Source organism: Brassica napus, chromosome C4 (genome assembly GCF_020379485.1).
Source record: "Brassica napus cultivar Da-Ae chromosome C4, Da-Ae, whole genome shotgun sequence".
Classification (NCBI taxonomy): Eukaryota; Viridiplantae; Streptophyta; class Magnoliopsida; order Brassicales; family Brassicaceae; genus Brassica; species Brassica napus.
The window spans coordinates 19,682,763-19,699,751 of NC_063447.1; the positions used below are offsets into that span (position 1 = coordinate 19,682,763).

The 16,989-nt window shown below is 38.6% G+C and overlaps 1 protein-coding gene across 1 annotated transcript; it reads left to right on the forward strand.

The window, feature by feature from the left end:
* The first annotated feature begins 5,107 nt into the window (after window positions 1-5,107).
* On the forward strand, window positions 5,108-16,863 carry LOC106362518 (transcription initiation factor TFIID subunit 4b-like). Its single transcript, XM_048755367.1, has 3 exons — window positions 5,108-5,736; window positions 5,952-6,039; window positions 16,496-16,863. Exons 1-3 carry the CDS (start codon window positions 5,612-5,614, stop codon window positions 16,667-16,669), a joined length of 387 nt encoding a protein of 128 aa, XP_048611324.1. The 5' UTR covers window positions 5,108-5,611; the 3' UTR covers window positions 16,670-16,863.
* Window positions 16,864-16,989: the final 126 nt, after the last annotated feature.

Here is a 16,989-nt window from a genome sequence, read left to right on the forward strand (position 1 = left end):
AGACATCTTTAGCCAGATTGGACGACTTGGTGGGAAATCAAAAGATGTTTGGTGGTCGGGTGAAGAAGACGCTCATAGTGCATACACCTATATTCTACTCAATTGCCAGGATCCATTGATGCGTTATTTTGAAAGGTAACATATATGGACACTTCTAAACACATATAAGCATAAATTATATAATTGCCAAAGATTAATTAATATAAAATGTGATTTTACAGCCTATTTGTTTCTCAAGTCGAAGAAATATTCCCAAGTATATCCACAAGTGACGTAGACAAAAGGAAAGATCAACATTTTATTAAGTGGATGAAGAATCTGGTATTAACTCAAACTCTTAATTTTTCAGGTCGATCAAACTTTTTTTTCATACATGATCTGTATTTCAACGTTCTCTTTATTTTTGCAGGTTGATTATGACGACGATGCAGATTATCCTAAGTGGTTACACGAAGTAATTCAATCTCCACTTGTAAAGGTCACCAAATCACAGATGTATTTCACACGAGGCTATACTTTTCACACATATGAGTATGGTAGACAGCAGGCGACCAGTAACTATGGAATATGTGTGAAAGAGGAAACAAATTTATACGGGATCTTGACGGAGATTATTGAAGTCGAATTCCCAGGTATATTGAAACTGAAATGCGTCCTCTTCAAATGTGAATGCTTCGACCCCGTCGTCAACAGAGGTGTTCGGTTTAACAAATTCGGTGTAGTTGATGTCAATGGTGGACGAAGGTACAAAAAATTCTTTTTTTGCCATACATGAGCAAAATAAATTAATTTCTACGTTTTCTTTATTTTTGCAGGTACAACAAATTCGAGCCTTTCATCTTAGCTTCACAAGCAGACCAAGTTATCTTCCTTCCGTACCCTCGGATGAGAGAATCAGGAATAAATTGGTTAGCCGTGATCAAAGTTACACCTCGAGGACGAATCGTCAGTGGAGAATAACCACCATTGCAAGAAGAACAGATAAATGAAGTCATTGAACCTGAACAAAAAATTGATGACATCCTTCTCATTGATCTGCATAATCATGAGTACGAAGATCTTACCGACGATGCCACAGACGAAGCTGTTGAAGACGAGTTTAATGAAAATGATGATGTTTCTAGTGATGACGAGAATGTCGATGTATCCGATTGATGTATTTGTTTTTAATAAGATTTATTTTCTGACTTAATGCATGTGATTTGATGGATTTAATCATGAAAAACTATTTATATAATTTGATTTTGTGTAAGGTAATGGGAGTTTGTATTAGAAATAAGAGATTGAGATTATAAGTTAAGGAATTTTGGTTTTAGAATTTGGGGTTTGGAATGGAAAGAATAGATTGAGGTTAAAGGGAAGATGGGTTTGGGGTTTGAAATATATGAAGTAGAAGATAAGGAAGATGGGGTTTGGGGTTTTGGATTTTAGGTATTTAAACATAATCCTCGTAATTTTCTCGTAAAATAACGACGAAATAACGATGAAATTAAAAAATAAAGAACGCAGGACTCGTTAATTCCACGTAATCGGAAACCGTCGTAAAGACCTCGTAACCGGAAAACGCGGGCCTTGCTATTTACTCGTAAAATAAAAACACGGGCCTTGCTATTTCCTCGTAAATGAACGACCAATTAAGGACTACCATTGTAATATTTGAAAAAAGAAGAGAAGAAAGATATTGGGATCACAGGTGGGAAGAAACAAGGCGAGACCTACGTAAGTCTAGCCTTGTCTCCGCCCACATGTGTTCCAGTATCTTCTTCTCCTTTTGTTTTTCAACTCTTTCTAATTTGAGAAGCAAACTGGTGAGTAATTATCTCGGATTTGAGAAGAAAATTGGTGAGTTTATCTTTGATTTGAGAAGCAAACTGGTGAGTATTTATAGGAAATTTCGAAAGGTTTTACGACCAATTAGCTGCGTCTCTTTCCTCGTAAATAAAAAAGCGGGTCTCGCTAATTCCTCGTAAATGAACGAGGACGTTACGAGGAAACCAAACACGGGCCTCGCGAGTTCCTCGTTAAAGGGAAGATGGGTTTGGGGTTTGGAATATATGAAGTAGAAGATAAGGAAGATGGGGTTTGGGGTTTCGAATTTTAGGGATTTAAGAATAATCCTCGGAAGATGGGGTTTTGGGTTTCGGATTTTAGGGATTTAAACATAATCCTCGTAATTTCCTCGTAAAATAACGAGGAAATAACGACTAAATTAAAAAATAAAAAATGCGGGCCTTGCTATTTCCTCGTAAAATAAAAACACAGATCTTGCTATTTCCTCGTAATTTTATGTGGGCTTTACGAAGAATCAAAACGCGGGCCTTTGTAATTCCTCGTAAATTTACGAGGAAATTACGAGGATATTTATTCTCTTATATATACTCGCGAGCGCTCACACTTTCATTTCGTCTCAACTTCCTCTCCACTTCGTAGAAATGGTAACTCTCTCTAATTTCTCTCTAATTTGATTAGTTCAGGATAGATTAGGTGGTTAGTGTAGGGAATTTAGATAGGTTTACGGATTTTATGTTAATTAGTGTTGATTATGTGGTTAATGTAGGGAATTTAGCTAGATTTATAGAAATTTTTAATTATAGAATTTGTTAATACTGTTGATGTTAACTTCTAAGATTAAATTTTTTTGCAGGGCATTCGAAAGAACATGCTTACTCCCCATTACAGAGAGTTGTTCGGTGAGCCTGGTAGTCGTTTAGACCCACCTTCTTTGGCTCCCGGTTCTTCTTCAGCTCCCGGTTCTTCGGGTCCGGAGACTGTCCCCGAGACTCGGTCTTCTCAGAGAGTCTCTCGGTCGCCTTCTTCTAGTGCACCATTGGTTCCACATGTGCCTCCTCCGATGGCTCCCCTGATGCCCGCCGAGATTCATCCCGATTTGATGGTGCCTCCGAGTGCTCCTTACTCGCAGTACACTGTCGATGACCTTCTCGGTCAGCCAGGCAGAGAAGGTTTACCAGTCATAGACCCCGACCGACCGGACGGAACTTTGTGGTATGTTACATTAATTATTTTTTTAATTATTTTAAAATTCTTTTATAACATTAATAAATAATTTATTCTTTAAATTTGTTTTTTTCAGGTTTGGGGTTGACTGATGTCTTGCATCGGACGTAACCGACACGATCAAAGGTTACTTCTCCAAGCCACATCCGAACTGGAAAAAGACGCCGATCTACGTCAGAAAGAAGTGGTTTAAAATTTACGCTGTAAGTTACTATTAATTAATTATATATACTTTAATTTTTTCATGATTTATATATATATTTTTTTAAAACTAATTATTAATTTAATTTTTTTTACAGCAAAAATATCATTGGTCCATGGGGGTCAATGAGAGGGTGAGGAAAGTGTTTTACACGAAGGCGAAAGTTCGCTTGCTGGACACGGTCTCCAACTGGAAGGGTGACTTGATCGTGAAAGGATATGAGCGTGACAAACCCGCTGAGCTCACCACGGATGTGTGGGATGGCCTCATCCGTTATTGGCGGGATCCTGACGCCATTAGAATCTCCCAGTCTTGCTCTGCCTCCCGTAACACGGTAGATGACCACGGCCACGGGCCGATGCTTCACTCTACGGGCCAAAAACCCCACGCCGGTGTCCGTTTGGAAATGGTAATTAAATCTTTTATTCAATTATTTTTTAATATATATATATATATTCTAACTTTCTTAAATGTTTTTTAGGCCAAAGAGACAGGACAACTCCCGTCTCTTTTGCAACTTTACGAGAGGACCCACAAGAACAAGGCGGGCCAATTTCTAGATGGCAAGTCCGAGCAAATCTTCAACGACTTGGTTGCTCGGGTTGACGACCGCCAGACCCAGCAGTCCAGCGATGGATTACACGTCACCTTATCCACACTTGAAGTGGATAAGATTTACGAGGATGTAAATTTTTTAAAATTTTAATTTTTTTTATTATTCATTTAATTTAACTTTAAATTTTTACTAACAATATTTATTTTTTGTTTTTAAGGTTGTCCCTAAGAAAAAGGGACGTACGTTGGGGATTGGTTCCGTCAATGATGTTCTGAGAGCGACATCGTCTTATGGTAAGAGACGGGATGAGGAAGTCACTGAGCTGCGTAACGAGTTGGCCTCGACAAAAGCTCGTATGGGTGAAGTCGAGGGCTTCTTGGACGTTATAGCGGCCACAAATCCGGAATGAGAGTCCATGTTGAGGAACATAAGACAACAACATCCCATTCCAGGCGAGTCATCCGGCACACATAACGAGGCGGATGTTGCGAGGAGGAGTGAGGAATTCTACCAGGCGATGAACGACCCTTAGTTCTTTTTTTTCCGGCTGTTGTATTATAAATTCAAAAATTATTTATATATAAAATTTTTTTCGTATTGATTTTTATTTTAAATTTAAATTTTATTAATAAATTAAATAAGTTTAATTATTTTTTTAATTATATTTTTAAATTCTGTAAAATAAAAAAACGAAGTAAATTCGTAGTTAAATTACGACTTATTTACGTGGAAAGTTTACGAGGAAATGACGAGGAAGGTTAAACGAGTATTTTACGAGGAAATACTTTCGAGGTATTTACGTGTATTTTACGAGGAAATACTTTCGAGATATTTACATGTAATTTACGAGGAACACCTTTCGAGGTATTTACGAGGAAATATAGCGACCTCCTTACGTGGAATGTTTACGTGGTCTTTACGACGAAATGATGTACTTCGTCTTTACGATGAAATGTTTTCCTCGCTAAGTTACGGCGAATTGGCGAGGAAATATATGTTACGACGAACGAGTAACGACGAAACGTGTTTCCTCGCTAATTCCTCGTAAAGCCTCTTTTACGACGAACTCACGAGGAATACCGCCGTCGTTAATCTCATGTTTTCTTGTAGTGCATGTTTTCTCCACTTGTTTACCATGTTCCATATTTGTTTAGTTGGCAGTTATTTTCTTGACATCTTTTGTGTAGAGTGTTTTATTCAATGGGATATGAAAAAAAAATTGCAGTAAACTTGTGTTCTTGTTCTCTTAAGTCTTTGGGACCTAACATTTGGTCAAAATGTTAGGTCCCAAAGACTTAAGAGAACAAGAACACAAGTTTACTGCAATTTTCTTTTCATATCCCATTGAATAAAACACTCTTATCACTTAAATACATAAAAAATGTCAAGTAAATAACTGCCAACTAAACAAATATGGAACATGGTAAACAAGTGGAGAACACACGATGTCATGACTCTTGTTATGATCTTATCAGAACAGCTCATCGTTGCCTCTAAATTCTGTACCAAGTCAAGGATCATCACTGTCCCATGTGAAGCATGAATCAGTTGAACAAAGTTTTGAACGGAATAAGGCAGCCCCAGTGACTTCGAAGGAGTCCTCTAGAATGGTTTTATCAGCCCCTAGCAATATTGACGCTAACACATCAGTAAGAGAACTTAATAACTTATTTTTATATATTAGATTTCTGATGATAAAAGTCTTTTTCAAATTCTCTCTTTTTGCCTCTTCTTTTTGAGCTTTTAGGGCAACCTTGGTTCTTTAAAAGACTTGCATATTTTCCTTGGTATTTTCAACAATCTTGGCATCTATCTTGAATTTTTTTTGTGTCCATCAAATGAATTCTCGTAGTTCGTTGGGTACGTCACTAGCAGGATTTAATGCTAGGATGCCACCCAAAAAGCCAACTGTTGGTCAGAAGAAACCACTGGAGACATTAGGTTCTTCACCGCCACCACCAAGGTAATTGAGCTGCTGCCTTGATCTTTCAGTAAGGTTTTGAAAGAGGGGTTATTTACAGCTTTTCCTAAATCACTCGTTTTCTTTAGCCATTTAAAATTATACAGTTAAGAGTTTTCTTTATGTGGATTTTACAGATTAAAGAACTTTTCTCTTTTTTTTTCGGTTCCCAAATGTAAAATTATAACCATTGTTGTTTTGCATGGATCAACTTGCAGCAAGAAGAAAAAAGTGGTGCAGAATTCTATGGATCAAAGTATCGAACAGCTCAATGATGTCACTGCAGTCAGTGGTGTCAATCTCAGGGTGAGCTTTGTGTTTCCTGACAGCTTCAGTTTTCACTTTAAATCTGGTTGTGTAGTACTGAATTTTGCTGTCTGCATTGATTTTTTTTTTTTTGAATGAATGTTAAATTTGTATTCATCAAAAAAACCTTGTTACATCAAAGTGTAAACCTTAGTAAAGAAAATTCTATCCCTTAACAACTTTACTTCTAAAAGGATCTCATAGTAATCACACTCTGGTACTAAACCAATATTGAAGTGCATTCTCCATTCCCTTCCCTCTTTTTAATCTCATTAAGCTTAGCTTGCTTCTAACTCCTTTATCAATAAGCTTCTTCACCACTTCCATAGGTAAAGGCTTCTCCCCATGTCTTATCTTGTTTCTTTCCCTCCATATCGTGTGTACAATGGCTTGGAAAGCATATCTTGTACAGAATGATCTCTTCTTGTCACTATCAGACCTTGCTAGAATCACCACAACTTCCGACCAGTCCTTAGTATAAGCATCTCTCAGAATCCCCTTCATAAGATGTTCCCATAACTGAGAGGAGTAGGTACACTCAAAGAACAAATGATTACGAGATTCTCTAGCATTCTTGCAGAGAACACATTTAACATCCACACCTTGACTCCATCTCGCAATTCTGTCCATTGTCGTTAGTCTATTCAGCATAGCTAACCAAGCCATGAAAGCAAACTTAGGAGTAGCCTGCGAAAACCATATACCCCTTGCCCAATTGTTTTGTGTATAATCTTCTCTTATTAACACCCAAGTCTCCTATATTTAGAATTTCTCTCTAAACCCCGACTTACATCTCCACAGACTCACATCTTCCAAGCTTTCACACATCTTCTCTTCAACTTTAGCAAGCTCTGTTTCTATGTCAGTTAACACCACATTACGATGCCTTCTTCTTCTTCTGACTTTAAAAACTGCTTCTTCGACTGTTGCTTCATTACCTATCCCCTTAACTATTGGACCTCTTTCTCCCAAAATCTCAAACAACACTCCTTTAGAAGACCAATTGTAATACCAAAAAGAAGTACTTCGACCATTCCCTACCTCTTTCTTGTAGTACATCTTTGCAATGTCCCTTAGCTTCAATAATTTTTTCCACATCCAAGACCCAGACTGAGTACTTACTTTCACTTCCCAAAAACATTTTCTTCTTAGTAAGTTATTTTTTTATCCATTTTCCCCATAAAGAATCACCAGATAACAACCTCCAGATTAGCTTCAAGCCATACACCTTATTCACTTCTTTTAATGCTCTGATCCCCAAACCACCTTCACTCTTAAGCTTACAAATTTCCTTCCACGCTACCTTTGCACCCGTGCTTTTCAGTTCCGGACCTGTCCAGAGAAACGAGGCACAGAGCTGTTCCACCTCTTTTATACAACCGCTCGGTAATCTGAAGACAGCTGCCCAAAAGTTCACTATGCTCATCAACACTGCCTTGATCAGTTGCAACCTACCAGCATAAGAGAGATATCTACAGGTCCAAGTATTTATCTTGCTTCTGATTTTCTCTACTAGTGTCTTCCTCATAGCTTTTGTCAGGAGAGGCAGACCCAAATACCTAACTGGCAGAGCTCCTTCCGCAAACGGAAAATTCAGCAGTATTCTACTCTTATCTACCTCTGAAACCCCCGCCATATATATAGTTGATTTCTCAATACTGATGTTTAGACCTTAAAATTTAGCAAACTCAGCAAATACTGATAAAGCCCCCTCAATAGATTTCTTGGACCATTCCATAAAAACCATTAAATTATTTGCGAAGCAGAGATGAGTCAATGAGATTGATTGACAGCGAGGATGGAAAGTAAATTTCTTCTCAGCAACTGCTCTATCAATCTTATGGGATAAGACATTCATGCACAACACAAAGAGATAAAGAGATAGAGAGCATCCCTGTCTCAAACCCCTTGCACTTTGAAAGTAACCTGCTAGCTCCCCATTCACTTGCACCGAGAACGAAGGCGTAGAAATGCAGAGACTGATCCAGTGAATAAACTTTCCAGGGATTCCTAAAGCCGCCAAAATTCGCAACACAAAAGACCACTGCACTGAATAAAATGCCTTGGATATGTCTATCTTCATCACACACATTGAATAGATAGCTTCCTTGTGATAATCCCTTACCAACTCTGAGGCTAATAGCACATTCTCCATCAATAATCTGCCTTGAACAAATGCAGACTGATTTGCAGAAACAATCCGAGGCAGGATCACTTTGAGTCTATTTGCTAAAATCTTAGAAACTACCTTGTAGAGGACATTACAACAGGCTATGGGCCGATAGTCTCTCATCACCATAAAATTATTCTTCTTTGGGACCAGAGCAAGGATTGTAGAGTTTATCCCCTTAGGAAGAAACCCATATCTGAAGACAAATTGAACTGCAACAGTGAAGTCATGTGCAAGAATAGACCAAACCATCTTGAAAAATTCGCAAGGGAAACGATCTGGTCCTGGAGATTTGTTTGATGGCATATCAAACAGAACTTTTCGAATTTCTTCCTCTGTAACCTCTTCCTCGAGCTTCCCACAATCCTCCATTGTACACCGAAATTCAAGTAAGTTTTGTAGTTCTTCTGTAGTAGTACCTTGAAAGCTGTCAGGATTCTTATTAAGGAACTCTGAAAAGAACCGCTCTGCCTCAACCTTTATCTCCGAATACTTTGTGACTATACTACCATCCTTAGTTCCCGAATTGTGTTTTGTGCCTTACGAGATCGAATGGCATTGTGGAATGTTTTATTATTTTGATCCCCCACATCCAACCAATGTAGTTTCACTACAAGAAAACATATTTTTTACGAGGACAGTATTCGAGGTTAATTCGTCGTAAACGGGGGGTTATGATGAATTAACCTCGAAAGACGTTTCGTTGTTAAACGGCCGTCGTAACGGAGGTTTCGTCGTAAAAGACTCGTTACGTTTACGACGAAATAAATTCCTCGTAAAGCGAAAGGAAAGGTTTCGTCGTAAAAGACACGTAACGCTTCGTGGTAAAGCCCACGTAATGCATTCGATGTAAAGCACACGTAAACGAATTCGTTGTAAAGCCCACGTAAACGTTTCGTTGTAAAACCCTCGCAAAAGTTTTGATGTTAATCACTCGTAAACTTTCGATGTAAACTCCATGTAATGTTTACGAGGAGTTTACAACGATTCTTATTATATTATATATAATAAATTTAAATTTATATTTAATATTCAAAATTTAGAATATTTTAAATTTTTTAAAAAAATATGAAAATGAAAAACATATTTTAAAAAAGTATTTTAAAGTCATACAATAATATTTAAATTCATAATACAAACCGAAATATAAAAAAAACTACATATTCTCGAAGTAGTCGGTGGGGTTGCTCGGCTGTTGACGGTTTGGATCGGACTCTTCGGGATCCCGTACTGGCAACCCAAGAGCGGCTCGTCTCTCACTCAACATTCTCTGCATAGTCGGGTTTCCCACCGCCATCACATCTAGCAAATCCTCAAGAGAGTCTAAACGAATCTGCTGTCTATCCAATCGACCTTTCATCTGAGAATTCTCTTCATCCCGTCTTGAAGTGTATGACAAAGTTGCCCTTGCAACTTCGTTAACAGAGCCAATGCCGACTGTCCGTCCCTTCTTTTTAGGAGCCACCTATAAAATGAAAACATATATTAATATAGTTAATTATGTTAAAATAGTAAAATTAATGTAAACAAAAATTTTAAGTTGTACCTCTTCGAAGATTATGTCGACCTCTTCAGTGGTCAATGTGACGGGTAATCCATCGGGAGACTGCTGGGTTAGTTGCGCCTCCCGTTCTTCAATCCGAGCATCCACTGCACGGAACAGTTTCTCAAATGCAGGATCCACAAAAACTTCGTCGGATGTGGCGTGAGTCATCTTGAATAGCTCAGACAGAGATGGTAAGACTCCCTCCCGTCTTCTCTAACTACACAAAAAAAAAATTAAATACTAAAATTTAAATTAATTGAAAATTTTAAAATAAATATTAAAAACAAAACTTACAGCTTCTAAACGGATTCCTGCATGAGGTTTTTGTCCGGTTCTGTGAACCATGAGCAAATGACCATCTTTATCTTTCATTCTTCGAGAAGCAGAGCACGAATTGGCCTTTTCCATCGAAGAGGGTAGCTTCCAATAGGCGATGAGGCCATCCCACACATCCGTCGTGAGCTCAGTGGGCTTTCCCTCATACCCGTAGATCTCCCACTTGTCCTTCCAATCAGAGACAGTGTTGCAAAGGCGGGTCTTTGCCTTTGCAACGAATTCCCTCTTCACCCTCTCATTGATTCCCAAAGACCAATGCCACTTTTGCTGAAACACAAAAATTTTGAAAAAATTACAATTAATAATAAATATTTAAAAATAAAAAGTAATATTTAAAAGTGAAAATTTAATTAAATTTAAAAATCTTACCGCAAAACATTTAAACCAAGTGGTCTTAACGTGATCTGGTGTCATGCTCCAGTTCGGATATGCCCCGTCGTAGTAACCCTTAATCGTCTCTGAAACGCTCCGGCTAACACGGTTGTTAGCCCCAAACCTGAAACAAAAAAAAATTTAATTCCTAGAAAATAAAAATAATTTAAATTTTAATGTAATAAAAATTAATAACTTACCAAAACGTTTCTCGCGGTCTATCAGGGTCTAGAACATCCAAACCCTCCCGTCTAGGCTGGCCAAGCAAATCCTCCACCGTATATCTCGCGTATGGTGCATATGAAGGCACACGCAAATCTGGATGAACTGCACCTGCTGGGGCAGGCTGAGGTGCAGCCGCTGGAGGAGGAGGTGGAGGCATCTGCGGTGGAGGAGGAGGACTCCATGAAACTCTCTGAGAAGTCTGAGAGTCTGGAACTGCATCGGAAGATGATGGTCGGAAGAAGACGCTCCGGAACCATCGCCAAACAACTGAGAATAAGTAGGTGCTGCTGGTTTCCTCCTACGAGCCATCTAAAAAAAAAATAATAATAATCAATTATGACATAATTAAAATATTATTCCGTCACCTAACTAATCACCTAAACTATTATTCCGTCACCTAACTAATCACCTAAACTAATTACCTAACTAACCACCTAAACTAACTAACTAAAAAAAAAAGGAAGAGAGAGAGGGGTACCTTAGAGGGAGAGAGCAAAGGAGTTTGGGAGGAATTAACGAGGCTGCCTCGTTCTGCGGCATCTCAATATATATCGAAAGACATTCGTCGTAAACTCCACGTAATGTTACGACGAAGTTACCAGAACAGTCTTTTTTTCATTTACGACAAAGTTACTAGGCCCGTCTTTTTTCTTTTACGACAAAATTACGAGGAATCGATTTAACCATTTACGACAAAGTTACCATGCCCGTCTTTTTTTCATTTACGACGAAATTACGAGGAATCGATTTAACCATTTACGACGAAGTTACCAGGCCCGTCTTTTTTCATTTACGACGAAGTTACCAGCCCCGTGTTATTTTTACAAGGACTTTACTACGCTTAACCCTAAACCCCGAGAATGAAATCCCTAAACCCCAAAGTCACATATCATCTAACATCATCTTCTTCTTCTTTACTTCTTCTTACTCTTTCTCCAACTTAAACCCAAAACTCCAAATAATTTTTTAAAATCTAAAGAAATACATATTATATAAAACAACATTAGTTACACATACATTAAGATGATATAAAAACAATATTTCCTTAAACAAACATTACAATAGAGAAATACAACATTTGTTACATATATTATATCACTCTAAATCGTTTTCGTTCTCATCAATATTACATCACTCTAAATCGTTTTCGTTCTCATCAATATCAGTACAATCATCATCGTCGCTTCCCTCGAACTCGTCTTCACGTGCTTCATCTGTCGCATCTTCGGGAAGATCTTCATGTTGAAAGTTTTTCGGGTCGATCAAAAGGATTTCATCAGTTTGTTGTTCAGGTACCTCAACTTCAGTGATAGCGTCTTCTTCTTGCAAAGGCGGTTCTTCTCCAGTGACAATGCGTTCACGAGGTGTAATTTTGATAGTAGCTAACCAGTTTATCCTGGAAGTTCGAAGGCGAGGATAAGGAAGGAAGCTAACTTGGTATGCTTGTGAAGCTAAAATGAAAGGCTCAAATTTGTTGTATCTTCTCCCAAAATTGACATCCACAACACCAAATTTGTTATTCCGAATCCCTCGTTTTACAACAGGATCGAACCATTCACATTTGAAGAGGACGCATTTTAGCTTCAATAACCCCGGAAATTTCACTTCAATAATCTCCTGCAAGATCACGTAAAAGTCTGTTTCACCTTTCACACATATTCCGTAGTTACTCGTTGCCCGATGTCTCCCATACTCGTATGTGTGAAAGATAAATCCTCGTGTGATATACATAGGTGATGTGGTGACATTTGCTACTGGACCTTGAACCAAATTGTGAAACCATACGGGATAATATGGATCGTCATAATCAACCTGCAAAAAACAGATATTCTTAATTAATATTGAAGTATCAAAAAACTTGCTTAATTAATATATGAATGAGATATATTACGTACCTGTGATTTTAACCACTTGACAAAGTGCTTATCTTTCCGTGTGTCCACATCAGTTGCAGATATTCTTAGTATTGCTTCTTCAACTTGAGATACAAACATGCTGTAAATTAAACAAATGACCAAGTCATATATAGTTAACTTCAATTCATATAATTAACATTCACATAGTTCACATTCACAAAAATATTTACCTTTCAAAGTAACGGGTCACTGCATCCTCGCAGTTGAGCAGAATATAAGTGTGGGCACTATGTTTATCCTCTTCACATGACCACCATACTTCTTTCGTTTTACCACCAAACCGTCCAATTTGGCAGAAACTGTCAGGAACACTATCAATTGCATATGATGTCGGTGCTCCACCATCATCATATCTTCTAGGAACTTTTTTTCTCGTACGAACAGTTGGAGCAAAGTAGTATGATGTGAAGTTAGATGTTTCTGCTGTCAAACTCCCCGCAACTATTGAACCTTCCACCTTTGCAAGATTTCTTGCTTTCCCCTTCAAATGTTTCATCTGTCGCTCATACGGATACATCCATCCGTTGTGAACAGGTCCACGAAGCAATGCTTCATACGGTAGGTGGAAAACTAGATGCTCCATGACGTCAAAAAATGAAGGAGGAAATATATTCTCCAGGTTGCACAATATGATCGGAATGTTCTCATGACGTTGTTCGATGACTTCTTCCTTGAACGTACGTGTGCTAAGATTTCTGAAGAATGCTCTGATGGCTTTATATTGCAAAAGTAATCAAATTAATGACATTTCATAACATATGTATATATATTATAAATTTATAATTACCTGCAAGTGCTTCATGGATATTTGCTGGAAGGAGCTCGACAAAAGCAAATGGAAGTAGTCGTTGCATAAACATATGACAATCATGACTCTTCATTCCGGAGAACTTTTGACCTCGTTCAATACATCTTGACAGATTTGAAGCATAACCATCAAGAAACTTAACTTCTGATGCAACTCAGTCAAACAAAGTTGTTATGGCTTCTGATGACAACCGGAAGATGGGAACATGAACGTTTCCCTTGCTCTTGATATGTAACTCATTTCTTCAGCAAATATCAGGTAAGTCCATCCTTGACTTTTTGTTATCTTTTGTCTTCCCAGGGACGTTCGGTATTGTATTCATGATGTTCTCAAAAAAGTTCTTCTCAATATGCATGACATCCAGAATGTGGCGTAAGAGTAGATCCTTCCAATAGGGTAGCTCCCAAAATATACTCTTCTTATGCCAATTGTGAGAGACACCATACCCATCAGGCATATTTCCAGGAACATGCCAGTTTCCTCCAACCATCAGGCATATAACAACGAATTTACAACGAATATACAACAACGAATTTACAACGAATTTAGGTAAGTTAAAGCACATTGAATACACGTTTTCACCTAAATATAACGGTAACATGTTTCGTTGTAATGTCGATGTAATCGTTACGACGGATTTATCTTTCCACGTACTTTCGTCGTAAACTTACATTGACTTTACGACGAAACTGTTTCCTCGTAAAGTTACATGGAGTTTACGACGAATTTTGGACTTGTCGTAATTTCGTTGTAAACGCCATGTAAATTTACGAGGAAATATTTTTCTCGTAAATTTTCGTTGTTATAGAAACGTTTTCTTGTAGTGTTTAGCCCTCCGCTTAAGATGATCCTCTTATAGTACCGCAACGTGGAGTCATTTCTCATAAGCCTCAGCTTCCTCCTTAACTGATTCTTCACTTGGGTACGATAGAGTCTGCTTCTGTTTGTCACATAATATGTCATGAGCCTCTTTTTGCCTCTTCGTGAGATTACCCAGCTGCTCCCTACCAATCTCTCGAATTAAAGGTTTCAGATTCTTCAACTTCTTAGAGAATCTGAACATTGCGGATGTTGAATGAAACAGCCTCTGTGTTGAATCCCAATACTCTTTAACCTTTGGTAAGAAATTTGGCAACCTCCCAATAGCATTTACAAACTTAAAAGGCCTTCTCAACTTCTCAGATGGTGGCATGAGTTGAATCTTGCAACGCATATGATCCAAACATCCTCCAGGTTCGAATACATAATAGGCATTAGGAAATCTATGAAGAGCAAAATCATTCATTAGAACTCTATCCAACTTCTTACAAATCACACCCTCCTCCCCTTGTTAGCCCATATCAGAGAACCTACAATCAAGCACCATTCTCTGAAACTCCCTCATTCCAGTTGAAACTCTCCCCCTACTAGTGAACCCTGAACTTTCCTCCCCTTCTAAGATCTCGTTAAAGTCTCCCATAATCATCCAAGCCTTATTTCTGAACAGAGCATAATTCCGATGATGACAAATATCCTCCCACAACTCCATTATGCCCCGTATTTAAGATTCTTCCAGCCTTACCTTCTTTAACTCTAGTCTCCAAAATGCAACCAAACTCCATGTTATTCCTTCGAACCCACTCTTTTACAACGGAATGTTTTAAATGTCCATTGAATCCGCGCACATTCCAGAAGAAACTCATCAATGATTAGTTTTTGCGGCGAGAAGACCTTGAGCTCTTTCCCGGATTAGAGTCTTGAGCCTTAGTCTTCTGACCTCTCTTCCTCCCTTTTTGCATACCCAGCTTCTTCCATTCCTTCACTCTTTAATCAATAATATTATCTTCAAGAAGATAACTCTCAAGTATCTCAGCTTCCTCGTTGTCCTCAATCATATCATCATCCTTCCTCCTTCTCATCCATCAGTACCGAGAACTTAGAAACTGATATCTGAATATCCGGAGTGTTACTCTGAGAAGAACTTGTCTGCATTTTCCCTACTTTCATTGGAGTAGACCAGACATTGTCCTTCACCTTGTCTTCCTCCTCTTTATTTTCTCTCTCACCCGTAGAATCTTCTTCCCTTCCATTTTGAACTACTCTCCACATTTTCCCTTATCTCTCCCCCTATCTCATCTCCCTGCCTTTGAACTGTACTCACCAAACCAGACTTTCTTACTCCAGGACTATCCTTATTCTTTTTTTCCCTCCCTTTATGTGCACAAACTGCTTCACCATGCCCCCATTTATCACACAATTTACATCGTGCAGGGAGCCAAGGGTAAAAGTACTTCACTGTAAATTGCTTGCCTTCTTTGGTGAAAGTGATCTCTTTTGGTAACACCTTCGACGTATCAACCTTGAGAAAAACTTTAGCTTCCTCCAAGTTAGTACACGCAATGGTTTTCGGATGAAGTTTAACCGGGAAACCAACTCTACTTGTGATGAAGCTAAATCCCTCCCACGAGTACATGTGTAAAGGTACTTTCTCCAAATGAGCCCACATAGGAATCGCTTCATCTTCTTGCTTCCCTTCCTCCGTTGTTGGTGTCCATCTTGTTACAACCATTGGGACACCGGCAATGTTCCACATCCTCTACGAAGGATCTTCTCTCTTGCTTTCGGATTCGACACCTTTCGGATTTACAAAAGAGTCTCCATAACACTATATCTTATTGAGAATCTTGTGAACCTTTACGATATGAGGCGCTAGATCCAAAAACTTCCCAACGACAAAATCTTCCCACAACGGAGTTGAATTCGCGATGATCTCATCAATCATCTCCACCATATTCATACCATCCTTCTTCAAAATCTCAACCTCATGTTTCTTCAACGATTTCTTATCTTGAGCAACAGACACCCAACTTTCCGATTTCGTCAAATCCTCGACCCGATCTGAAACCCTACAAACCTCATCACCCTCCAGAGACTTAGTAATCACCTTATCTCCCTCCGGTGAATCCGACAAATCCGGCGGAATAGCCAGATCCATCGATCGAAACCCAATCGCACTTCGCCTTCAAAATCGCCAAGAAATCGCCCTCTCCTAAAATGCTGCGTTTTTTATTCAAAAAATTTCTCCTAAATCGCATTGATTTTAGGAAGAGGAAGAACAATTATTTTCCAGGGGCAAGGAGGATAGTTGTGTTTCTGAGGCATCTCGTAGAGTTGTGCACGAAGAGGAAGAAAGATTTATTTTGCAGAAAAGTCCACTGCATAAAATGCTGGCAGAAATAAGTTGGGATACTTCCTTTTTCTTATCTCTTACATTCTAAGTTGATGAATCACTTGGCTAAGAAACTTATATATGTTCTTTCATATCTGGCAGTGGTGAAAGTTGAGCTAAAGCAAATAAGCAATGATGTTGAACGGTGCTTGTCTTTGGTACAACTTCGTGTGTGTTTGCATACAGTACTTGCGTGTTTTTTTTGTACCCTTTTCTGATGCATTTGCGCTCTCAGTGTGTGGAGGAGAGGATGCGAGGACTATTAACTCATATCATTCGGTTGTCAAAGCAGGTCAGTCTTACTTCCTTCTACTACCTGCTTGGAAATAATCTTTTCTGAAGCTAACAGTGTTTCTGCAGCGGGTTGAT